Source organism: Patagioenas fasciata, chromosome 1 (assembly GCF_037038585.1).
Source record: "Patagioenas fasciata isolate bPatFas1 chromosome 1, bPatFas1.hap1, whole genome shotgun sequence".
Classification (NCBI taxonomy): domain Eukaryota; kingdom Metazoa; phylum Chordata; class Aves; order Columbiformes; family Columbidae; genus Patagioenas; species Patagioenas fasciata.
Window position 1 is genome coordinate 73,017,783 of NC_092520.1, and position 26,899 is coordinate 73,044,681.

General features: G+C 40.0%; 1 protein-coding gene across 1 annotated transcript in view; it reads right to left on the reverse strand.

The window, feature by feature from the left end:
- Positions 1-6,890: 6,890 nt before the first annotated feature.
- Positions 6,891-26,899, reverse strand: part of DCBLD2 (discoidin, CUB and LCCL domain containing 2) — a 46,334-nt gene continuing 26,325 nt past the window's right edge. Inside the window, exons 6-15 of the mRNA XM_065829326.2 lie at positions 24,768-24,901; positions 24,070-24,110; positions 21,816-22,031; positions 20,112-20,236; positions 15,660-15,807; positions 15,103-15,270; positions 14,344-14,437; positions 13,907-13,956; positions 12,091-12,228; positions 6,891-10,083 (exon numbers count right to left, since the gene is read on the reverse strand). Coding sequence (XP_065685398.1) covers positions 9,638-10,083; positions 12,091-12,228; positions 13,907-13,956; positions 14,344-14,437; positions 15,103-15,270; positions 15,660-15,807; positions 20,112-20,236; positions 21,816-22,031; positions 24,070-24,110; positions 24,768-24,901 — 1,560 coding nt within the window. The 3' untranslated portion in view covers positions 6,891-9,637. The remainder of the gene's footprint in view (positions 10,084-12,090; positions 12,229-13,906; positions 13,957-14,343; positions 14,438-15,102; positions 15,271-15,659; positions 15,808-20,111; positions 20,237-21,815; positions 22,032-24,069; positions 24,111-24,767; positions 24,902-26,899) is intronic.

Here is a 26,899-nt window from a genome sequence, read left to right on the forward strand (position 1 = left end):
AGGAAGATGAGTTTCCAGGATTATAGCTAAAATGGTGTTACATGGGGCGAGAACTACAAACCCTGTTCTGGCTACCTTTTTACATTAATGAATTTTGGGACCAGTACAATGCTTTCTTGTTGCATGAAACTGCAGCTGGGAAATCTCTTAAAGTTATGAAACATTTATCTGAACTTTACTGAAAAATACAACTTTTTGCTCTCAATGAGTCAGTCTTCTGGGGCAGAAGGAGACATTGGAGTAATATAGATGACTTAGGGACTTCCTTTGGGATTTCTCCATTTTGTTTTTTGTTCCAAAATTGTCATCCTAAAAGCTGAAGAAAAAAAGCAGAGTCTTGTTTGCAGTATTTTGTCTCAGTGTCTGGAGAATATTCTCATTTTTGTTCTACAACTGAAATCCTGAATGAATCCTGAATATATTCTATCGTAGCTGTTTCACATACACAAATGAGTTTATATTTTTGTGTGTATCTTACAATACTGTTATTTCTTGTGTAGAATATTACTTTGTGTACACAACAGAAGCTAAAAACGAATCTTGAATCTTAGCAAAATTCCTGTGAATCAGACATTTTTACTGCTGTGTCACGAAATTGAACTATACATGAAATACCAGTTCAAAGCAAGTACTATTTTCATGTCCGTGTGCACTCCTGTTTATGGTACTGCTGTCTGCTAGACTGTAGCAAATGTAAATTATACATCTCTATTTCAGTTCCCATGCAAACTATGCAGCTTTATGGTGGGATCCTCTGTGGAGTGGGGCTTTCGAGATGGATTTCCCTGGACCTCTACTTAAAGTGAGCTCCCTAAGGAACAGAAGGGCTTTTCGATTAAGAAAAAACAATGGAGCAACATAAAAAGAAGGGAATAAAAGTGACTAAGTAAGGCAAAATCATGAAGACCTCATAAATCCTGTGTCTTCCTGTAGAGTAGGTGTCAGCCTTGTGTCAGCATGGTTCAGGCTTCAGTTTGGTTTTAGGCTTGGTTTCAGTGCTGTTTGGATTTTGCACTCTAGCCTGTAGTCTCTGCCACTGTGGTGCTGTAGTGGTACCTGTCTGCTCCTCTCCATGGAGTCTGTCATCTTTACAGCACTCTTTTGTAGCTTGAATAGCAGAATTTGCAATGTAGGTAATTGTAAAAGACCTTTGTTCGTATTTTTTCTGGTCAGTTTCTTTATAGTGTATTTTGTATAACAGTCCACAGTGGTTTTAAAATCTTTTACTTCTACTGAGTATTCTTGCAGTGATCTGTCCAATTTTCATCTTTCCTTTAAGTTGAGTTTACTATGGTACAACAGAGGTGACTGTTAAAAGTAAAGTTCTGTTTTCTCTCCCTTTAAAAAATGAAGGAGTATGAAATATCACTGCCTTTTTTGGCTTATTTCCATCAAGCTCTTAATTACTTTGCAACCTGTTAGAGGTATGTGTGAAACTTGTCTGCCTTTTGATCTTGAAGTACAAAAACTACTAGGTTAAAGATCCTCATCATTTAAAATTCCCTCTGCTCTGTTTTCTTTGTAGCCATTCCTAATTTGTTGCTAATAATTGCTACGAAAAACTCTTTCTTCCCTCTTCAGTTCATGAAATACAAAATAGAGAGCTTTTCATGACTTTGGCAGCTAAGGAATGATATTTAACTGTTGAAACAAGGTTTACCTTTTAAACTATTCCATCTAAGTTGATACTGTAAACTTCCACTGAAAACAGGACTGCAAATTTTGCAGTCATTGACAGGTCAGGGAGTGTGACCAGCTTTTCGAACCTTAACGAAGACATGGTATATGTGTTGTGACAGAAATACCTTCCACTCCACTTTTCTCCTCTGTCTGCCTCCACCTGCTTTCCTTTCTTGAGCAGTTTCGTTAGAAACCTTGACAGAGGCTGCACTTTTATGCTGTGTTTGCACCAAAGGAAATTCCTGACTAATTATGGAGCTTTTTCAAATCCTTTTCTTGAAGGAGATGATGCTTTCTGTGTGGTCTATCTGCTGTGCCCTATCCTTTGCCAAAACCCGTGGGCCAGTTTCAGCCAAACTTGAAAGAGCATTGTCTTCATGCCTTTTTTTTTTGTTTGTTTGGTTGGTTGGTTGGTTTTTTTGTTGTTGTTGTTTTTTGTTTTTGTTAAGAAAAATAAAAGTGGATGGTTGGGTGAAGGAGACTCAAACAAGTGCTTCCCACTGCAGAGCAGCATACAGAACTCACATATGAACCTTCCATTGTGCAGCAGCTTGTCAAGTATTTTGGAGGAGAGCTTGCACCAGCAGACAAAAGACAGAAGGTTGATGCTGGGTAGAAGTTTCCACAGCTGACATGCTAAAACAGTGCATGGGCACCTCTTTGCAAGGAATCCCCAGGGTAGTGGTCAGGGCACCAAGCCTGTCAGAGCTCAAGGAGCATCTGGATAACACTCTTAGTCATATGGTTTAGTTTTAGGTGGTCCTGTGAGGAGCAGGGAGTTGGACTCGATGATCCTTCTGGGTGCCTTCCAACTCAATATATTCTATGATGTCTATGATATGTCTATGTCACTTCCTTTAGAGTAGTAATAACACAGTGCTGGAAGCTGAGCTCTTCTCAGATGGGGATGTGTTTTAGCAAATGATTTTTCCTCTCCTGTGCAAGTGCTAGGCATCTTGGTAGTAATAAAGTTGGCGTAACACTTCCCTTTAGATAAATAAAAATGAATGCATTCCTCCCTCCATAGGGGTAATTAGTGCCTGCTGTACTAACATTCTGTACAGCAGGCAATGGTGCTTCTATTACACAGAATCACAGAATGTTAGGGATTAGAAGGGACCTCCCCCTGCCAGAGCAGGAACGCCTAGATGAGGTTACACAGGAAGGCGTCCAGGGGGGTTTTGAATGTCTCCAGAGTAGGAGACTCCACAACTCCCCTGGGCAGCCTGTTCCAGTGTTCTGATACCCTTACTGAGAAGAAGTTTCTTCTCAAATTTAAGTGGAACCTTTTGTGTTCCAGTTTGTATCCATTACCCCTTGTCCTATCATTGGTTGTCACCGAGTGTCACTGGCTCCATCCTCGTGACACTCACCCTTTATATATCTGTAAACATTCATGAGTTCACCCCTCAGTCTCCTCTTCTCCAGGCTAAAGAGACCCAGCTCCCTCAGCCTTTCCTCATAAGGGAGATGCTTCACTCCATTAATCATCTTTGTTGCCCTGTGCTGGACTCTCTCCAGCAGTTCCCTGTCCTTCTTGAACTGAGGGGCCCAGAACTGGACACAATATTCCAGATGTGGTCTCACCAGGGCAGAGTAGAGGGGAAGGAGAACCTCTCTGGACCTACTAACCATCCCCCTTCTAAATACACCCCAGGATGCCATTGGCCTTCCTGGCCACAAGGGCACAGTGCTGGCTCATGGTCATCCTGCTGTCCACCAGGGCCTGCAAACAGGCTGAAGGGAAGAAGCCAGAGAGTTGTGGTCAATGATGCGGAGTCTAGTTGGAGGCCTGTATCTAGTGGAGTGCCTCAGGGGTCAGTACTGGGACCAGTACTATTCAATATATTCATCAATGACTTGGATGAGGGAATAGAATGCACTGTCAGCAAGTTTGCTGATGACACCAAGCTGGGAGGAGTGGCTGACAGGCCAGAAGGCTGTGCTGCCATCCAGCGAGACCTGGACAGGCTGGAGAGTTAGGCAGGGAAAAAATTAATGAAATATAACAAGGGCAAGTGTAGAGTCTTACATCTGCGTAGGAACAACCCCAGGTTCCAGTATAAGTTGGGCAACGACCTATTAGAGAGCAGTGTAGGGGAAAGGGACCTGGGTACAACAGAAAGAAATGCAAGAACTTGTAGAAACAGTAAGAAAGTAATTTTGCAGTAAATGCTGAAAGTTGCTTTTTTCCTTAATGTGAAATGAAGTAATTATCGTTGCAAGAACTTACTTAAACTCTTTATTGCTGGTGGTTTTGAATACTGCTGAGGCTTTTTTGTAGGAGCTAAGGAAACATTTTATGTGATTCCCTGAGTCCATGTGTGGTGGTACTGAGTGGCTGTTTTGGTGCTGGATTGTGAGTAGGCAGTGGTCTCCCTTCAGTGCTTGTGTGATCCCTGTGCCTGGAGAGGGTGCAGCAGGATCCCGGCAGGCACAGAAAGTCACAAGTAACTGTGGAAGTACCAATAAACCACAGTAGTAGCAAGCAGCCATACTGCTGGGCATCCTGCTTTCCAGGTGAGACACCAAACCAAAATCTGACTATTTATTTACAAGAGCTTTAGCATAACTTAAATACCAAATCCTACTTTTTGATAATTTCTCCTAATAATAATCACAGCATTTAAACATATTAGTAGTATGGTCTACTTCAGAGGTAGTTAAAGTGACAATTAAAGCATTTTTTTTGCAGTTACAAGGATTTTTTGATACATACATAGCTTTGAATCTACTTTTGAGTAGTTTTAAAGTAAACCTATGACTTGAATAGACTTGTTTCTTGGATTTCTGAGGGAATATTTTAATCAATGAATTTTTATCAGCTGTTTTAGATGTGTATCATATGTTTGATACATAACACATGGATTTTTTTTTTTTTTTACTAATAAAAGTCAACTCTTTTGCCTTTGTTTCAGAAAGGCTCATGTATAAGACTAGGCCAATATGAAGGAGCCTTCCTGAGTAGAATGCATTCTGGCACTCAGCCCATTGTCTCCAAAAGCTGGTTTTGGAGACCTAGGCTCTTGTGAAGCTGCAGAATGTTCCGGAGCAAGGCAAGTGAACTGCAGGCACTTTTAGTCCATAAATAAAGAAGTAAGTCTTACATTACTTTCTATTATAATGTATTGTGGCATTGTATTAGTGTGAAACCTGACCTGTAGACTTCCACTTTACCCTTCCGTTGCATGCTGCATGCTTTGGACTCTGTACTGCTTAAAACCATGTAAAAAGGCAAAAAAAAAAAAAATTAAAAAATCTAAAGGGTCACAATAGTATTTAACTTTGGTTTTAGGTAAACTGTGATTCTGCTATAATTTGACCAGAGTTATTTGTCTAGTCACCCTAGATAAGTTCAGTGTGCAGACAGAAGTACACTTAGAAGCTCTTTTAGGCTTCTGCCAATGTGAATGTAGGTAGGGCTCTTTGTTCCAATTTCATGTCAGTACTGTCATTATATGTACAGAAAAGACAGCATTTCTTTTGCAGGGCAACAGCAGCTGTTGGTATAAACTTCTGGGAGTCCTGAAAACTGACACCAGTTTCAAGTTTTGTATGTATGTGTCTTTTTAGATCAGAATTTGTTCACCAATCATGTGGTTTCTCACAGGTGAGAGCTGTGTATCTCTTCCAGTTGAACCATGGTATATTTGATTACCTTTTAGCAATAATTGTTTTAAGACAGACTGACTTACCTAAAGAAAAGAGTTTGACCAGATGACAACTTCCAAAGCTGACTTTCACTGGAATAGCATGTACAGTAACAATTCCTCAGTGCTTGTCTCCTTACAGGTCAGCAGCACTCATTTGAAGTAAGTGCATTTTAGTGAACTTTTAATGCTAAGAGACATCTGAAGTGTCCAGTAGAATTATAGGAGTTTCTTTCACCTTGCAAAGAGACATCTGCAAAGTCCCAGTACAGGAGGAGAATAAAGTTGAATGCAAGCATAAAAAGTGTGTGCAATTTTCGTCAGTATAAAACAGTGCAAATGTTGAACACTTACAGATGAAAGACAAATTTCATTCCTTTACACAGAAAGTTTTTCAGGAACTCTCTCCTTCTTAGAAATATTGTGCTATTTGTGTAGTGAACAGCATACTTGGCTTATTAACTTCCCATGGTCTTTTTGCCATTTCTCCATGGCATTTGTGGAAAAGTAATTAAAAAAGACTTTTTAGGCACACTATGATGTGTCAAACTAGGGTGGTTTTTGGCTCCTGGACAATTTTCAGAAATCGAGGTATGCTTTTGCTTCAAGGTTTTTTTTTGTTTGGTGTGTTGTTTCCTCCCCCCATCATCCAAGATGTGGAAAACCTTCAACATGAAGCTGTGACAGCCCAAGCTGAAGTAACATGTATTTCAGGCAAGTTGCATTAAATGCAGAATATGTGTTTAACAACATGCAGAGACAGATAAAGAAGTGGCAAGTATTGTGTCTTACACAGGTGGCTGTCCCACTTACTTGAGAATAGTCCCACTAGAACACTGGAAAGCAGGGATTCATTTTCTGAAGACAAGTCTGCTTGTAATGTTACAATGATGCTGCAGTTTGACAAGCATAGGACTAAACCATTTAGGATCCAATTTTAACCTACTTGCAAAAGAAAAGTAATTATGATTTCCTTATTTTAGGAACTGCAGTGCTAGAATTAAGATAAAGAAGGATAAAGCTTTGAAAGCAAAAGCAGCTTTTTCTCAATAATTGGCAAATAGCCATGGTCTAATTGAACAATAAACTAGCAGCCCCTCTACCAGTACAGAGGTGGTGTGCTGATTGGTGGGAGATTGTCTCTGCCTCTAAGCAATGTGTTACACTGGACCAGGCATGACTTACTCATTATGCTAACAGAGGGCAGCTGCCTCTGCTGTGCTGTAGCCTCTTGTCACACAGGACTCCAGAGCTGGCATTCTGGCAGCAGCAGGTAACTCCATGGAAGCTGCCTCCCATCAGTAGCACCTGCCTCCACAGCAGACTCCAGTCACAAGGAGAGCGCTAATAGATGTCAGTTCACTACTTCTCAGGCTTGGTGAGACGGGGCAGGAGCCAACCCATCCTCTGTGGGTGATTGCTGCATACACCAACTGCCACAAAACAATGTCAGTGTTGGAGGCAGGGCATACCATACTGCAAAAGGGGTTAACTCATATCTAACTCATTTAGAGACTGGAAATGCAAGGGTTATTTATAAGGTGTTAAATGCAAGCATACTGAGCTATACGTATGTACAATTTATTTAAAATACTTTTTAACATACATATAAAAATCCCTCACTATTTATACAGTCTAAGTTCTAGCAACATATACAAATACTGAGCAACTACAATACATGCTGAGGTAAGAACATACATTCTGGGAGAATACTCAAGTCAAACAAGACTGAAATACATTTTATATCCATATGTCTTCACATGTAAGAGAGACCCATTAAATGCACCTCTGCTTGTACTGTGCACAGGAGAATGCTGATCTTAAATGCATCATGCAACTTCATTTGGGAATCAGTGTTGAACAGGTCATAGCATACATTTTAAACCCAACTATTACATCATACTCAAACTTCTCAGACCTAGCAGAGACATGTTTAAAGATGAAAGCAGGGAGCAAAACTTGGGACCAGTTTCTTTCAGAAAAGGGACTTTCAAATTCTTAAAAACAACCGTTCCAGTCAACAGCTCATGCTGTTCAGATAATGAAGCTGCATTATGGTTGCTAAAAGAAATTAACCCACTATAGCGTAACTTTAATTCTTACACCATCTTAGTGTACAGTATTATCCACAGTTCTACCATACCTGGCCCATAGTAAAAATTTAATCAAAGAGTGTTAATTTTACTGACTTGAACACATCCATTTAGGTGTAGAAAAAAATTACTATAAAAATAAACTGTTAAAGTTTGAGAATGCAGAGGTTTCTTGCTGGAATAATTATGTCACATCTTGGTGGAAACAACCCCTGACTCCTTTCAAATAAAATCAGCTCAGATAATTTCTAAGTCATATTTGCTGCTGATGGGAAAGAAAACATCTGTTTAAACAAAACTACAAAGATTGTAGACTAGCTTTAACAAGCAGAAAAAAGCTGCAGTAACAGCAAAAATACAACTATAGGCAGGAATTTATTTTTCATGAGTGGGTCTTTTATATCACCCTTACTTACATTCACATTTAGGCTTAGACACCCAATTCTTAAAAAAACCAAAAAAACCAAAAAAACAACAACTCAATGAATAAGTGATCAAAAATACGTAGACTTGGGCTTTAAGGCAGCACAGAGTATGTAATAACATATTCTGGATGTTGAACAGGCCACAAAGTAATTCTGGATTACCCAGTTTATAGAGGCCCTGTAGAAACAAATTGTCAAGTGGTAAGTTACCATACTGGTGGCAGCCCTCTTGACCAGTATTTTAGTTTCAATTTGGATGTTCTCCACCTAGTTTACGGACCCTGGGCAATAAACAAGGCTGATGTGAGTTGCATCACAGAAACACAGTAACCGCTGAAGTCCATAAAACTGGGCTAATGTGTATGTAGGGAGTTTCATATGTATAAATTCATTCAGCATCCTCCCAACAGTGCTGTTACAATAAATAAAAGATTTTTAATTGTGGATTTTTTTCTACTACTTAGGTTAAAAAGCTGTGCTTTGTTTCTAACAAGATAAAAAATGGCAACTATGACATCCAAATTGTTTTCATTTTGTGATTACCTAGCTAAAACTAGTCAATGTTATCTCAAATCGAGACTGACTGCAATGTTTTCATAATAGAGAACACTGGGACATGCAAAGGATACAATTCCATTAAACACTTCTGTACTGGGCACTCTTTGGAACAGTACTGGTTCTGTTGCAAAGGTTTTGGAATTTTTTATACTGCTAATACATACAATCATAAGCCCCAAGGCTAAAGTTTTTCAGTTGTGCTAAAACGTACCATATGTGCTAAATGCATGTATAACACAAACTGTGCACCATTAGAATATTTGTGTGCTTCCTTAAGCACTCACAAAAGTATATACATACCATAGTATATGCTCACATCTTAACACACATCAAGAGATACTCAGGAGGGGGGCAGGGCAGAGGAAGAGGGAGAACCTTTCTGAACTCAGTCACCTCAAACACTTTGACCATCAGGGAAGTCTGAATTTGAGGCAGGTGCTATTCAGAGTAGCCTTCACTTAGTAGGGACAAATGTAAAAGCAGTTGCCATGTAGTGTGCTTGTATGACTTAGTCTGTGCCCCCTGGATCCCTAAAGAAGGAATAAGACGGAGTGGCCTGAGGAGATAAGGCAGAAAACAGATTGGACAGACAGCAAATTCTAGTTCTGGAAGGCTAACAAAAGTGTTGGGAAACTTCTGAGGAACACAAAGTTGTTGAGGCCTAATCCTGTGAACAAAAGCTGAAATAGCATAATTTGGAATCAAAACTACTTCATGCCACGAAGTTAATGGGATATTTGCCATCAGTCCTGGTAGTCATTTTTAAAGTCCAAAGTTGTGCAGGGCTTTTACAAAGTAAAATGAATTTTAGAAGCTATAGTGCTTAGATCTTAGAAAGTTAGGAGGTTTGGTTTTGTTTGTTTGTTTCTTTTCCCTCAGAAATAGTACCATTAGCAAGAAATTATTGGCATTCGTACTTTAAACTGTTTGTTTCTTCCAACTAATCATTCACATCTGTGAATTACTGAAGGTAAGCTCAAAGAGTTCTTCTCTCATGTCTGGCAGACAATTGTACAGCAGTAATAAAAACATCCATGGTTTTGCAGGAAACATGCTGTAATTATATATACAGCTTAACGAAAGGCAGAAGTACTGGTTTCCCAGACCTCCAATACCACATCTTTTGGTTCAACATTGTATTTAAGACTAACAATATTGAAACAATGCAATTAAAAATGAAAAAAGTCAGTTTTATGGAACTGGCTTTTAAAAAACAAGCCATCATTCTACCTTAGGAGCTTAGTTCATCCTTACTCCCAGTGGAGTGGGCCACGCTCTGTGGTACCTGGTACACCAATTCGTCGGCAGCACCTGGCCCCAGTTGCCCCTTTGGTGTATCATACAGCGCCTGTGCTGATGACGCGCTGTCTGTCCTAGATAAGAGTTTATTGTAAGTTCCCACCAGTGGAGGAGCTTGATTCCCTGCAGCTTTGAAGGTGGAAATGGAAGGAACGCCAAGCGGTGTGCTGGGATGGCTGGACATGTCCATGATGATAGGAGTTGCATATTCTGGCCCGGTTATAGGTAGTGGTTCAGCATAAGCATGGTAAACTTCTTGCATGGGTGAATTGTATGGGTCCAAATCGGCGTAACTTGCTTCTGTCCCTTCCTCTGGTTTAAAGGTTGACCTCTGATGAAGCGTGCCGACAATTCCCCCTACCAGTGGCTGAGCATACTCTGTGTTGCAAGCCCCAGCAAAACAAAAACAAAACAAAACAAAAATAACCACAAACACTTAATGGAAATTTTGTTTACATTGGCATCACATTCTATACAACCTCTCAGTAGTGTCACAGAAATTACTATCCTAGATGAGACCAGTGATCTATCTGTCTGCCAGTGCCAAATTGCTATGAAAGAAATAATTTCCCCCACTAGTTAAAGCCATTGGGATAGCTGCAACATCCTGATTTCTCGGGTTTAAATCTTCCCTCCTAAGTGGCAATTTTTCCACGCTGTAAATCTGCCTCAAAAGTTTTTTGAAACATACTTCCCTGCAAAATAATAGTTAAATGAAATTATCCTGGTGGGCTTCAGATAAAAAGTGGTCTTTGGAGTAGAGGGTCTGTCTTTTGAGGGGGGAAGCCTGGATGTCATCAGCTGAGATGTTTTAGTTCACCAGATAATCTGAGTTACAAAAGCTGGAGGTGAGAAACCTGGCTTGCTGGGCAAAAACAGACAAGCAGCCAAAAGAAGAAAAGTAATTCTGTCTGCCATGAAGTCATAATTCCTGCACACCTGCATATTTCTGCCATCAGCCTGTAAGCGCAGAACCAAAGGCACGGTCAGTTATCTTCCTTTAATGATGGGTTCACCAAGGAAAGTGCATTTACCGTTATCAGTAACTCCTCCTTTCTAGGTCAAAAGAATGATTTAATCCACACAATCAGCACAGGGAACCAAGTGCCACATTTCAGATTCGTGCATAAAGATAATGGATGAAATTTTTTCCAGTGCATGAAAACATTAAAAAACAATCCTTCAACCCTTTATGGGGTTTAGGAACAAGTACAAATAAAGAAACTTTCAGTTACTGCATTAATTTGGGAAAGTGCCCATCCACAGCACATCAAGTCAATTAATACATGCTTTTATGATACACTGAGAACAGATCTGAAAAAGCTTGTATTGTAAGAAATGCACTTGCCAACAGAACTATTAATTTCTCCTCTGTTCCCAAACCAAACAGGAAATAATTAAACGTAGCCAAAATCCTGATATTTTTTGGCATTTCATATATATATATATATATTTTTACACACACATATATATATATATATATTTACACACACATATATATATATGTATATGTTGATCTGCTGGAGGGTAGGATGGCCATACAGAGGTATCTGGACTGGCTGGATCATTGGGCTGAGGCCAGTCATATGAAGTCCAACAAGGCCAAGTGCCGGGTCCTGCATTTGGGTCACAACAACCCCAGGCAATGCTACAGGCTGGGGGAAGAGTGGCTGGAAAGCTGCCTGGCAGAGAGGGATCTGGGGGTGTTGACTGACAGCAGCTGAACATGAGCCAGCAGTGTGCCCAGGTGGCCAAAAAGGCCAACAGCATCCTGGCTTGTGTCAGGAATAGTGTGGCCAGCAGGACTTAGAGACGTAATCATGCCACTATACTCAGCACTGGCGAGGCCACACCGTGAATCCTGTATTCAGTTTTGGGCCCCTCATCATAAGAAAGACATTGAGGTGCTGGAGAGAGTTCAGAGAAGGGCAATGAAGCTGGTGAGGGGCCTGGAGCACAAGTCTGATGAGGAGCAGCTGAGGGAACTGGAGAAAAGGAGGCTGAGGGGAGACCTTATCGCTGTCTGCAGCTACCTGAAAGGAGGTTGTAACATGGAGGGTATTGGTCTCTTCTCCCAGGTAGCAAGTGATAGGATGAGAGGAAATGGCCTCAAGTTGCACCAGGGAAGATTTAGATTGGATATTAGGAAAAAAATCTTCAGGGAAAGGGTTGTCAGGCACTGAACAGGCTGCCTGGGGAAGTGGTGGAGTCACCATCCCTGGAGGTGTTTAAAAGGCATTTAGACCAGGTTCTTAGGGACATGGTTTAGTACTAGAGTTAGGTTAGGTTATGGTTGGACTCGATGATCCTGAGGGTCTCTTCCAACTGAAATAATTCTATGATTCTATATACATGACATAGTCCACAAAACACAGTAAAATGTACCTGCAGATTCTGTTTGCAGCATTGTTGGGACTTCTCTTGGTCTTAGGTGACTAATTTCACTGCTGCTGTAGCGCACGGGAGTTTCTTCATGTTCTGCTGATTTGGTTGGGAGAAACTGCTTCATTCCTTTCCACCATCCTTCATATGGATTTAAAAACAAAAAACAAACAAACCCAAGACTGCATATATACTGTGTTTTAAACTATTACATATTTTTACACCACAGCTTGCACTTTGTAGTAGCAAGTAAACAGTGCAATTACCAATATTTGCATGACCCTAAGGTTACAAGACATTTTAATATGTTCTAGTAGACTGAAGATTCAGAGGTGAAAATATTACTGTCACCCAATCAACCTGCCTGAATGCTCCCCCTCTTCAAATACCTGCAGAACTGCTGCAGTGCAGTCAATCTATCCCTGAATGTCCATTAGCAGCAGTGCTGGAGTTACTCGTCACATCAATAAACTCTTAAAATACAACACAGAAAATACTAAGAAGTCGGCCATGATTCCAATTGGCAAGTCAAATATTTACACAAAATTTTAGACAATCTCAGTTATAATCTAACAGTACATTTAATTCATGTACTTTCTGGCTGTTAATGTCATGTTGCTAACTGCTGATCAGTGAATATTTGCCAAAGTCTGAATGAAGAAGATTATAACTTCAGTGCAAATGACAAGGAGTGACTGTGGTCATAAAGGTTTTCTTGAGAGAAGGTAGGGAGGGGGTTGGTTTTGTTAGGTTCCCCCCAACCCTTCCCCCAGTAGCCACAGCCAATCTAGTTTTGCTGTCCATTAACATATTTCAATCCAGCTGCAAGAGACCATCCTGTAGGTAAAGCCCAAGAAACAGGAGATTCAAAACCATGGATGGTGTGTAACAAAATCTGAGGTAGCCTCTGGTAGGGGACAGACCGAGGTTCCACAGAGAAGTGTAGCAACATTATTTTGATTCAGCATTTTGCCAGATTTCCTTTTAAAGCAGACCTGCATACTGAGCATTTAAGCAAACAGGAAAAAAATCTGGCATGTCCATCATTGACATTGAAATACAAGATATTTTGAGTCTAATACTCTAGGCCAACAATGCTGTGACCTATCAGAAACAGCCATGTAACAAACACCACTCAGGTCATTAAAAGGTTTCTTGGCTAAAGGACAAGGCACACTTGCCAGTGAGCGAACACACAGATGTGGATGTTTTCCATAGGAGGCCAGAGAGGTGAAGCACAGTCATACCGGTGGTACAAACCCATCTGCTGCAGCAGCCCTGTGCGCTGTAGCACAAGCATGTTCAGGACACTTGCTAAGCACTGCTCGGTGGGATTGCCTGATCTCAAGTTAATGGAGCACAAGACAGTAAGAGGGAAAATATGCCTAGAAGAGGCTGCAAACAATCCCACACACTTACTGGGGCAATGAAGAAAGACAAAACTTGACAATCCTTATACACTCAGATGAAAGGTTTTTCCAGGACAAAAACAACCCCACCCAATATACATATAAAGACATTTATAATAAATTATTTTTGCCCTCATGTTGTATAATTAAGAGGTACTATACTTTGTTTACTAAAAAAGATGTGAGGCTATAGGCTCCAACAGGAAACAAGGCATTTTCTATTTCAAAAACAAAAACTGTAGAATGAAGCAGTTCAGTCTGTCCAGAAAAGAAATTCAGTGTTCCTGATGCCTAAAGCAGTTGGCATTAGAGAAGTTTCTGTTTGTGGGACTTGTCTGTGTAACTGCGATCTGAAATATGCATCAGAGCAAAAATGCCAAGTAAGGGATTTCATAAAACCACTTTGTTACCTGCACGATCCCAGTAAGGTAGATCATAAGTGCCCTCCGTTTTTTTCTTGCTGTGAAAAAGAAAAAAAGGAGGAGGTATTTTAGCTAGTCTGCTTATTGCAAGATGCATTAATTAACACTCAGCAACTGTCACCTTGGCTGTAATTGGTCTGCAAATTTAAAGTATAAGCACCAGTAGCCTGGCTTGCCATCACCACTCTGCTGCTACTGGAGAAACCAGTTTTCTGTAAAAGCACTTCTAATGAAAATACTTACAAAAAGCCATTTTCACTGTATTCACTATTCAAGTAAATATTTTCTCACAGAGAATACCATTCTGGAAAAACATCCTCCCACAGTGTGGACCATGTAGTTCCTATAGCAATACATGCAGCATTTCATTCCCACACACCAGGCTAACATTCATTCAAAGTACATTCATTAATCTCTTCGTTTACCGGTTTCTCCAATGCCAGGCACAAACTAATACAAGAATCAGAGTAGTGAAGACCATCACCAGCACTGGAACCAGAACTGCCGCCAGGGCCACATCTGAAAGCCATTAAATTAAGTGGTGTCAAACAAATGAACTTCCCATAAATCAGTTTTTAATTCAAAAATTACTTGAGCAAAGCACATAGTTTTCACGTATAGTGTCTCTCACACCCGTTTCCCCAGCTGCACTACCCTGCTGGATGCATCGACGGTGAATAAACGTCAATTAACATCTCCCTTTTCTACATGTATGCACAGCTGGTATTTCTGTAAGGCTTTTCATCAAAATCAACAAATTTGTTTTAATACAAGTAAGATGATTTCTGTTGAAACGGTGTATTTTATTATTATCCAGCTAAATCCCAAGAGCCCAGGAACATGCAACCACTTAAATTTGAACCTCCTGGAAGAAGTAAATACCACAGTACCTTAACAGTTAACCACAGTCAGCCTGGGTCTGCTGGGTCTGCCTGTGAGATGAGACCACCCTGTCCCCTGCCATCCAGACCAGTGCCTGTATCTGCAGTCACCTCACTCCCTTTTCTGACACTTTTATTTGATAAACAAAGGGATGATGCCAGCTGATGCCTTTCAAATTTCACACCAACATGACTGGCACATAAAAGATGAGCTACATCATAAGTGCCTTGTCCTAAGAAATTACCAAAATATGCTAAAGTACTGTAAGGAGTTCCCAAACAATTCTGCTTAACTGTAGATACCTTTAGTTACACTTGGAGTCACTGTGGTGTTTTTTATTTCAGGTGTGAAAGTTGTTTTATCTGTCTCCAGTGAAGTCTTCACTGAATGAATGAAGTCATCACTGAAGTCTTCATTCTTGTCATTCTTGTTCCGCGGTGGTGGTGGCATGGTGATTTTAGGAGCACGGCCTTTAGAAGAAAAGAATCTATTAAAAAAAAGTTTTTGAAGTGCTAGGTTTCCATGTTTCCTTTTTGAGAGAAAACAGCTGCAACAGTTTGCTCTATTTTGTTTGTGTTATATAATGAGGAAAAAAAAGACCCATGACTCAATAACATGGAAAGCAAGTAACTGGTTTCTTCTGAAAGACTTGTTTTCTAAATTACCTTGCTTATGCCTCAACTACATATCTTCCAGGTTAAGCATAACAACTTTGGAAGAAATTCTGAAGTATCAGTTACAGAATGATTATGCAGCCAAGAAGTACTTTATTCTCATTGAAGATACACCCACAATGTAATCTTTGGCAAATTATTTAATTGCTTGTCTTGTACAGTTGAAAGGTTTTCAGTTGCCTTACCTAAACTGAACTGACATCCCAGCAATTCTACTTTCATTGCAATTTTCTGGTGCCATTTTAAGGGGTTAATCCTAAAAAAACGTGCGATAATAGGTGGAATGAAATTATTGCGAACTTCCTGGTACAATTCAGTGTTCCCTTGAAATATCTAGGGGGAAAAGAAAAAAGACAAATATTTATGTTACACAAATGCAATAGCAACTAAGTAGCCACAACCAATTTTGATGTTTCATATAAGAAAAATAAGTGGTGCAGAATCCTGAAAATTCACCCCAGACTGGTGCTGTTTCCTACACATCTCCACTCACTCAGCCCTATGAAGTAACTAAATAAAATAAAGGTGCATGTGTACATATATGCGCACAACTACCTACTTCAGAATAAAGGTACCATGTAATATTTTCCTGATGTTCCCAGGCAATGCCAGTTGCTAAAGACATCTTAAAGGCACCGAAAATAATTATAGCTCAGTTCTTTTTGATATTTTGAACTTACTCTTCAAATATATTTAGCAAGCAGTTGTGGCAACGTGAAAACAGGAATTAATTGGTGCCTTTGCACAGTCAAATAGTTTAAGTGTGTCCCATGAACGGGTAAGGCATTTATTAGAAATCATTGAGACACAGTGAAAAATGTGCTGACATTGTCCTCTAGTGGTTGCTGTCTACAAGGGTTGAACCGTAAGCCAAATGAAAGGATTCAAGCTCAGAACACAAGAGCTCTCTCCAGAATCTCGTACAGAGCTGTGCAGTTCTGAAAGAGAAGGGCACAGACTTTGTGTAAAGGATGAGCTAAAGCTGGTCCTTCACTACTGGTCCTTGCAAGCAAAGAACTCATCAGAATTTGACAATACAGAACAGGTTTGGTTGAAATTTAAAACCAGTAGGCAGAGAGTCACTGTAGGGATGCAGTGTCAGCACACTGACAAACTGACGGTCAACTACAGGTTTTGCACTGAGCTGCTTGAAACAACACAAAAACTAGACCCAGTGCACCAGCTCATCATCATCTTTAGGAGGGCTGGTTTGGTATTGTGTCTTTGTGCAGGAAGGGAAATGTCTCCCCAGGTCAGTGCACAGCAGTTGGGCTTTGGCTCTGCAAATGCAGCTCTTGGGTGCTACTGCAACACGTCAGCATAGAGTGGACAGTCAATGAGTAACATGTTTAAAGCACTAACACAGATTTTGCAAATCACAGTCGACATAATGCAGAACAAAATTGTGGCACTTGCCTGCACAGACCTGAAAAATAAATATTATAGACAGTTTTCTGCTCACTCACACCGCTTGGTAAACAATAAAGCACCTTGCCCTTCTTAAGGACAAACATTGCACTGTGTAACCACTGATGTGTCTGCATAAAATGGAGCAATCAAAGATTTGGCTCACTTCTGATCAACACAGATATCTGGTGTTTCAACCTTCATATGTTGTATTGCACTCCTGTGCTTAAGGTTTTGTAACAAAATGACTAGAATATACCTAGAGGTTTGAAAGAAAACAATTATTCCAGGAAACTATCCATTCAAAAGTCTCCTAAGCTCCCCAGACAGCCCCAGGGACTTTTAAGGGACTCAGGCCTGGCCTCCCTGATGTACATAACATGTCTCCACCCTGAAAAGACACACAAGCCCCATTACTATTATGCATAAGAATTTTCCTTTGTCTTTACATAAGCATTTATTGTCTTCATGTTTGGAAGCACTGACTGACCAAATAAACACATAACTCATTTTAGTTAGGCACACAAAAATAAATCATTTGGTAATTTAAATGCAGTACTTCATATTTGAGGGTATTGTTTTTTCTACATCTTAAATTACTAACAGGCACTTTTATTTTTATGTATCCAAGAAACACTATAAAACTGTTAACCGATCCTTGATACTAAAAATCTTGGTACTTGCCTTGAGAGCGTATAGTTTCTGTTCTTCCGCAGCTTACTGCAGTGCAGATTTACAAGCACATATTTGCCCTGCTCTGAATTTAAACTTATTGTTCTTAAATATACTTACTCGCAATGAATGAAGACAGATTAAAGGCAGGGCCAAGTCTATGGTGTTATTTTGGAAATAAATGAATAATACAAAGCAGTCGCGGTTTGTGCGCCTAAGTATTCACAAACTAACGAGACATAGCAAGAACACAGAAGACTGGGTTCCAATTTACAGGCACTTTTTCCCTAAGTGAGGGCATGTTTTAAAATTATTCTTTACTTATTTTTAAGCTGACAGACTTGTGGCTACAGATCTCACCAAATAATTATTTGGTTTGGTTCAGACGCAAATAAGAACCAAAATACAGAGGAGACTATTTGAGAGGATGTGCCCAGCCCACACTGCTGTACTGTATCCTTGCTGCACTGTGCCACGCCGGTGCCCGCTACTAAAGAAAGCTGCCGGCTGCATCTGGCTACCCTGGCAACAAAAGCTGAAATCACGGATTTGGTGCTCAGGACCAAAAGTTACTCTTCACCTCAGGTTTCTGAGGCTGAGCATGTTAACAGCAACAGCAAAAAGAATCATTAGCGCTGACTATTATCTTCAAGAAAGATTAACAGTAAAGTAGTTCTTGACTCCAGGCTTTTATTAGTGAAGCTTTTGATGTCAAGTATTAAGACAGTAATCTAACTTTACCTGCAGCTCAGTATTTTTCGTTCATCTATTTTTTTTTTTTTCACAAAAAAATTGCCTCTGAGCTCAATACAGTGCAAGTTTCTTGATGAGAGATCACTCTCACATTCCATTTATTATCAAACTCTTTGAATTTGCCTCTGTGCTATCAAATAAAACTTTTCCAACATGGCACTTTTGATTTGTCATTTTTCCCCAATTACCCAATTTTATTCTTTTTTCCATGCATAAAAACTTTAAGAAAAGCTTTTCTCAAGTACTGACAGATCTCCAGAAGCTACAGGAAAGCCTTGGAAAAGCTTGTAGTCTCTTGAACAATGTTAGGAATTTCAACCATGTTTCAAACAAACCTTGTTTGTCTGGTGTGCAATTGTGTAAGGCTCAAAGGGAGAAGCCTACATGCATGTGTATCCAAAAGCAAAGGTGCATCAAATGAGACGGTGTCACACAAAGGGAAAAAGAAATTGCTATTTTTTTTAAGTCTAAGTGATCAACCATACTGAACCTTTTTTTGTGTCACGTAACTACACCTGGCACTTCCTGAGTATCTATGGTTCTTCAGGCATTGCACCTAACGATAAAGTGTGAAATAAAAGATCTGTTACCTGTAATTTCAAGCTCCACAATTTGTTTCACTTCATGGATTTGCAAGAAAAAGAATGTGTGCAAATTATCAGGTAACAGCTTCAAAGTTTTTCTAGGAAAATAAAACTGAACATGAAGCTTAAATCTAGGTGGCTCACTAGCTGAGATTTTATTTTATTGCCAGAAGAGGGCACTCAAAAACTAGCAAAAGATACTGCATTTTTTTTCTTGAATACTTGGCTCACATGTAGGTTCAAGGAGATGGACCATCCTGACAGTAAAGTCTCCTTTCAAAAAGTTTCATATTGTGATTACACTCAAGTGTTCAACAACCTCAACAGAATGTTAGATGCTACCATGAAAGATTCTTAACCTACAGCAAACAGAAGAAAGCCATGTACAGTTAAAGAGTTACCATTCCTAATAGCCGTTTCTAAAAGGTTACTAGGTTACTAATTACTATTACATGTACGTAATACCACAGGCCCATGGAAGTAAGGTACATTACATCCAAGAAACTGAGGATGGAAATTCTAGTTCCAGTTAGGTTACCAACAATCATCTCATTTGTTTAAGAAAAGCTGATCCAAAACACTGGGAAGACCAGGTGGAACACTAATCTTCTCATTTTGACTGTCTATTATATATTGCAAAACCATAAACACAGAGAAAATAACATTATCTTTCCACTAACATTAGGCAATTTTTCTGTGTGGCAAAGCATTTGCCATCTCAACATACCATTTCATTTTTTAAGAAAACTCCCCTCTGCAAGGGCTCTTCAATTATACAAGAAAGAAACTTAGCACTATTTTGTCAAAAAGATTGACAGAAACATTATAAAACATAGAAAATTATAAACCCCTAACATTTATTCTGTAACCACAAGAGGATGAGAACGTAAACCTTAATTTTGAAACAACCTATTTCAAAAGAAATCTGATTATTTTTAAAGGGACGCAGTACCAGCCAGCCTACCACTGGCAACAGAAGTTTCTTGTATAGAATAGTCTCACCCTCAAATAGCAATAAAAATACTCTCTGAATTTCAGAACCATTCAAATCCTTACCTATTTGCATATTTTAATATTTTCTTCTGCACAGATGCTGTTTCTGATTCAAAATTACACTGAACAGGAAAGTTATTTAATGTTTCCTCACCATACCAGACTTAGTCATATTTACAACTGCAAGATCTCCACAGAAGATATATAGGAAGTGTGTGGTATTTTTACCTTATCTTTATCCATGCCAGGTTCTCTGTACACTGTCCATTTCTGTGCATCATCACTGTATAAAATTCTGTAGGCTGAGACATAATAATAGTGCTCTGCTAAGGTTGATCCAGTAGTTATAATACCTGTGGAAAGGAAAGTGCCCAGTTAGACAAAACGTGGTACCAGTTTGTAAGAATAGATCAGCTTTTGAATCCACAGTTACATAGTTGGAATCTCCACTGGTCCAGTTACATTTTATTTATTATCCAAGGTGCCAGAGTCTGAAACTTCTACAGTGCCTGAAACTTAATAACCATTTTATTTACTTTTATATTTTAATTCTCATAATATAACCTTGCTAAGCACTTCCCCACCATTTCTTGATGGAGACAGCCTGTTCATTTCCCGAGACGGCACCACTTTTCCCTGCTTTTGTACTGCCAACCAAAAGCATCATTGCAAGGACTATGGCTTCCTAAAGCTGACACTTCAGCACTGCAGAACTGGTCACACAGGGAAGCTATTTGTGAAAGCTTATTAGCACAGGAATTAGGGGAGTAACGTAAAATCTTAATAGTCCCCAGGGAGGTAAAAACAAAGGTTGCTGCTAAACCTGAGTTGCTTAATGACAGGAAGCCAAGGTGCTGATAGCAGGTGTGCAGCTGAGTTTACAGAGAACAACTCAGGCATTTGAGAAAGAGACAAACCCAAACTGATCAAAGGAGGATGTTTCACAATAGTCTTAAAGCCTGGGACTCTAAAAAGCACTCTACCTAAAGACACTCGATTTTTTAAGTTGGACTGCAAGCATGCTCATTAACAACAGCAAATCACCTCTGAACAATTAAACCAAAATAGAGAACACTAACATCAGCACAGAAGATACAATAGCTGCACTGCCACTACTTACACTACCCATGAGGATAAGCCCAAAATGCAAATGTCTCAGTGCTTCATTAGGCAGCATGGGCCACGTGGTGAACAGGATCAGGTAACCACAATTTCACTTGCCCAACTTCCAGGTTGGGGGAGCAGATTGTGAACCAGCCCCTCCAGCTGTCTCTCTCCAGATAAACACAGCTACTAAAATCATGACTGACGGTCAATCGCAATCTCTGCCAAGGAGCAGGGCCTAACCCAGACTCTGGCTGCACCAGCTGGCACTGTTTGATCTGTTTACTGAGGGTACGCAGAACTGCTGAGGAATCCACCATCCCAAACTCAGCCAGGTTCCACTTTGGGCAAGGAGGTGAAGGGGAGGCTGCTAGCTGGTTTACTCAGTCAGCTGCTTATCTCACATTGCACTGCAATTGCTCCTGTCTCCACTGTTGGATTTACTAGGGCCATGACGGGAGTAGCGAAAACCTAGAAACCTAACTCAGTACACCAGCATCAGCAATAACAGCAAACTGAACTGACTGGAGATGGATTTCCACCTCCAAAGAGACTATCAGCAGAAAAAGGGAACCATCCAGGATCTGATAAAAGCACAGGAAACACTTCAAAAAATGCTGATGGAAGATGTGTTTTCTAGCATAAGACTCCACCTGGTCAACTCTGACTCCAGGTTCCCGAGTATATTAGCTAGGACATGGAACTAACTTTGCTGTAATGGTAATTAAATGTCACCTGGACTTTATGTAAGACCAAGCACTGGAAAAAAAATATGTCAGCAACCACACTTTCTGAATGCTGCTTAAAAGTCACATCAGATTCACTCACCTGTTATTCTTTTTTCTTTATTCAAGTCAATCTGCAACCACTGATATTCATCACTGATAAAAGCAGCCCAAGGAGGACCAATCCTTTTTAGTCTGGCATTTTCAGGTTTCCAAATGTTCACCTGTCCTGTTTGGTCAGACCACTCAAGAATAGATGATGCTGTGATCTGAGAATCAGGGATTACCCCAGATTCCATCCCCAGTGTCCCATAGCAACCTGAGGATGCAAAATGAAAATTCAAGTTGCAAAATTGTTCTACTTGCTTGGAGTTTAAGACATTACATGCAAACATTAAATTGTCATCTGAATTTACTTCATAACAACACTACCAATGGAACACACCACCTTTAGTTTTCTAAAAGTGATGCTGGAACCAAACTTGTGGTCTTGACTATTACATGACTTGGATATTCTCCAATCACCACCCTCACAGAGCACTAGCAGAGAAGCTTTGGGAGAGTTGTCATGGTTTAACAGTATGTGTGGTTCATGCACAAATCATTCATTCCTTTCCTGTGTCTATATAGCTTATTGTTTTTCAATCCCACCTCAGTATCAAAATGTTAACCAAACAATACACCAAAAAATGTAGGAAGCCATGTCATAACCCTGGCCTTGAGCTCAAACACATTCTTGAAATGGGCTGTATTTTTTTGTCATCATTCTTAGTAAAAGTTTCTTTGCATGTCACATTCTGCTGATGCCTTAAAAAACATCTCCGATTTTCCTGACTAAATTTCTTTGTGGCTAGTTGATATCCACCTGCTCTTTGCTAAAATCTTGTTCTGTAGTGCCAACAGTTTTCCCCTCTCACACCCGTATTCTCCAGACATATCAGCAGAGAGCAACCTTTGCCTTCAGTCAGCCAGCCTGAACAACCCAGCCTGGCCTCCCTTCTGCTGTGAGCTCCCCCTCTCCTGGCAGGTCCCCTGCACCCCTCCTCTGCACCAAGGTCGGGTGCTCATCCCTCAAGGGAGGCAGAGGTGGCAGAGCCCCCATCCAACTGTATCCCAGAAAAGGCTTTGCCAATGTCCTGTGCAATGGCATTAATAGTTTGTTGTCTCTACTGAAGATACCTCACCCACTACAGCACAGGATCACATCAGCACTTCACTAACCAGATCCTTTCCCTCACCTGCCACTTCCATCTACCATGCTGAAGGTAGAAAGGAGAAAGGTTGCTGAAGGTTGAAGGAGAAATGCCTCAGTCTCTACGTACCCAACGTTATACTTTTTACTCTGTAATTCTTCAATAATTTCTGTTACTCAAGTCTCAAAGTCAGGCAAGTCTTCCTGTACAAACAGTTTCATCTTCTTCTGCACTGACCACACCTCTAGCATTAATAACATACTCCTCAATTTTGTACCAAGTCATTAATTCAGCTATTATAGAAGAACCATACTAGTAACTTCACCACAGCGTGATAAACCTCATTTGAGCACACTAGAGAGTCCTCTTTTTCCTCCCAATAACTCCTAGGCCACCCAACTACACACATTTTAATCTAGATCTGCATCTTGTCTCTAGCTCATTGAATAATTTCTCAAATCTATCACTGAAATCCAGATAGTTTAGATGAGCATTTAGCCTCATCTCTTCATATTTCCAGCCCATTTAATTAGTTTCATATACACTATCAGATCAAATTTTGAAAGACAACAAACCCTGCCTAAATCACTGTGTTTAATATTCTCCATGCATAAGGTCATCAGACATGCAATTCCTTCTTCCAGCTCTATCTCCCAGACATGTGGAAAATTATTATAAAATATAATGCATATAATATGCAAACTTTTGCTTGTTTGTATACATTTCCATCTCAAAACACTCCTGCCCATCAAATTCCTGCCTTTATTTCCCCACTCGGCTATCACCTTTATTTATATATTAGGCAAAATACTTGTTACCTTTTGAAGAGTATGTGTATAATCTCCCCTTCAGCAGTATGTTCCAAGTATGTGAGATGAGTCACTTAAACCCAGACTATGATAGAGGAATACAGCCTGAAAGAATCTCTTTCTGCAGATAAGGCAATGCTTACTTTACACATCACTGTATCTATAAACACAGTGATAATTAATAATCAAAATGATGACAGTAAAACAATTCAAAAATATACATTACTGAGGAATGAAGTAAAAAAAAATAAAGCCTCACTATCTAGATCAAAAAGTAATAAAATACCTGCACACTTATTTCACTCACAAAATCTGTATGAAAGTATCAATATGTAATACATGTGACAATGCTTACCACTCGTCTTAAATGTGAAGAGACTTGTAGATAATGGTCCCCTGCAGAGAACAAAAGATGGGGTTTGTGATAGCCAGTAAGGAAAATTGAGTCTTCAATTTATTTTTCATGTCAGACTGCTTGCCACTGAAACCTTTGCACATATGCGTAAACAAGCCCTTCACAATTAAAGGAACACTTCCTGTCACCAGTTTTCAATACAAACACCTTTTCAACTGACATCTAGTCTAGAGATACTGACTTGATGGCTTTCAAACAAACATCTGCCCAGCAAAATGGAAGACTTCATTTTAATGCTTCCCTTTTAAATTAAGCTAATCATAATAGCGACAGCCCGCTCTGATTGCTTTCATTCCTGGGACTCATGAGGTAAAATGACAAGTTACACTCTTCTCCCTGCCACTAAAAAATTAGCATTAAACTATTATTTTTCCACAGACCATTAGGAATTTATGGTCAAGCCATGCATTTTGGAAAATAAAACCTCCTTGCGGAATTTGGAAAATCAATTTTTATGGTCTAGAGGTTAAATATATCTGTCAAAACAATCATACTATAGCAAAAGAGCATTGTGAGAACCTTACAGAAGAGAACCCGTCCACGGAACACGTAGCTCCCCTAGCTGAATTAATCCTGCGATGAGACACTACCAAGATCTAAGGTGCTAAAGACAAGGAGAACATAGGAAGTACACTTACACTTTTGAGGTGACATTGTTAGCCAGGGAGCCTTCATAGTACGGAATGCCTTTGCTGATTACAACGTTAATTTGGCCACCCATAGTATTTGACACAACGCCTGCGTGAACACCAGCCATACAAAGTGACGATGACTTGAAAAAGGGGAAAAAAAAAATTTAATACTACTTTATAAAGAATTAAATATTACACTGTTTATTGTAAATGCTACATTTTCCACTTACAGTCTTTGTTACTATTACATTAAGTAACTGTTCTTATTTAACTGTTCTTTCTGTTATTTAGAAACCACTCATCTTTGGTTTATTATGGAATTTATAAAAACACAAAAAGATCCTACATTTCATTCCATCCTCACCCAGATGTGTCTGGAAAGTAACTCCTGTAATCAAATAAGCTCAAACAAACAGTCAGGTGAATCAGTCTGAAAAGGCCAGACAGCTCAGTTTCAGCCTACAGTAAATCTTCTATATTAGACAACAGAAGCTGAATACATAAACACATAGGAAACCTTTTAATAGAATAAACATACTTTCGGTGTGCTTTCATTTTCTCAACATTAAGGAGTGATGCACTGCAGATTTTGTAACTTTCAGCTGATGGGCTATACTTTTTTAAAATTCATGGCTAAACATGGTTTAACCATCCAGCAATCCGATCCATATCAACTCACAGTATGACATGAATACAATTCGTTCTAAAGAAGCCGATTACTTAGGTTGTACAGATCAATGGAGATCAGGGATGAAAAAACTTTTTGCAGGATACCCTGTTCTTCTCTCCCTGGAGGACTGTTAGCCCAGATGCACTAACAAACATCACGGTGGCACCTCCATTTCCCTGGCTTCCAGGCTCGCTGGGCCACAGAGAGCAGGGCTCACTCACTACACCAAGTCCTTCAGGCACAGCACAGAGCGTGCAGTGCAAGATGCCTCTGTCTCTGGACCAAAGCTAGCCCAGGAGGTCTTCAGCTGGGAAATAAACCCTTCCAGGCCAAATGGGCTTGACCAAGAAATATCCTAGTGCTCAGGAACACAAAGACAAGTCCAGTTCCAAAGAGAGCTTAGCAGTAGCGGCTTTGCACCCATCCACCGCACGCACCAAGGTTTCTGGAGGCTTAGTGGCTACACACAGTTCAACAGGCATAGACAGTGCTGTCCCCTGTGATCCTGCAATGTGCAGCACTGGGGTACACACAGACACACCATCCTTCTGCGGCCCCTCGCTCACATCCAGTGAGACTGGAATCAATCTGAATTTTAGAAGATTGATTGGGTCCAAGTTGCCTCTGAAGGACCACCTGGGTATCTTTCCCAATCTACCTTCCAGAAACCATATTTAGCTTGTTGTTATTAGTGTGGTTATCCCAGTGTAGAGTTGCCCAAGTCGATAAGCAACAGGTGATGACTGCAGATTTTTATTTTTTGCAAACAGTTGCTCCCCCAAACGAAGTCTGCTGCTAGCTGTTTCTACTGAAAACACGTGCTGCACCGCTCTGCCAACCAGTCCACTGGGTACTATAGAGCCTCACTATAATTCTTCAGGAAGGAATCAGGAGGTCCTTTCCAGAGAAAGAAGACTTCATGGGTGACTTACTTTCTCACGTTATTTTAAAAACAGAACTAAAACCAGAACAACATAATTGCATGGTATAGTAGGCCTGTATCTCAAGCTCACTGGCCAAAAAAACAGTTTTTCCAAACATAAATCTCCTCGGTATACTCACACATAAAAACTCTAACCCTATTTCTCATCAGTCAAATATCCTAGAAGCTTTCTAAATGAATGTAATCATGTCTCGCTCATCCACGCAGCGACCCTTTCTGTTCCTACCTTCCCTTGAAAGTAAGAGCATGTGACTCCCTGCTCACCAGAAGATGTCAGCAATGAGCGCTCCAAGTCCTCAAGGACTGTGAGTCACACACACACAAAAATCAAGATTTAAGGTATTTTCAAAAGCAGCAAACAGCTGCTGATCATTGGAAAAAAAATATGCAAGAGAAATCTCTACCTGAAACTTTGTCTAAAGTGCTGGACAACTGGGTTTTTACCTACACAACTTGTCTTGTGGGAAATTCTCTGCCTTTTATTCAGGGCTACAAAGTATACAAAAAGAAAGTCACAAAGCATTT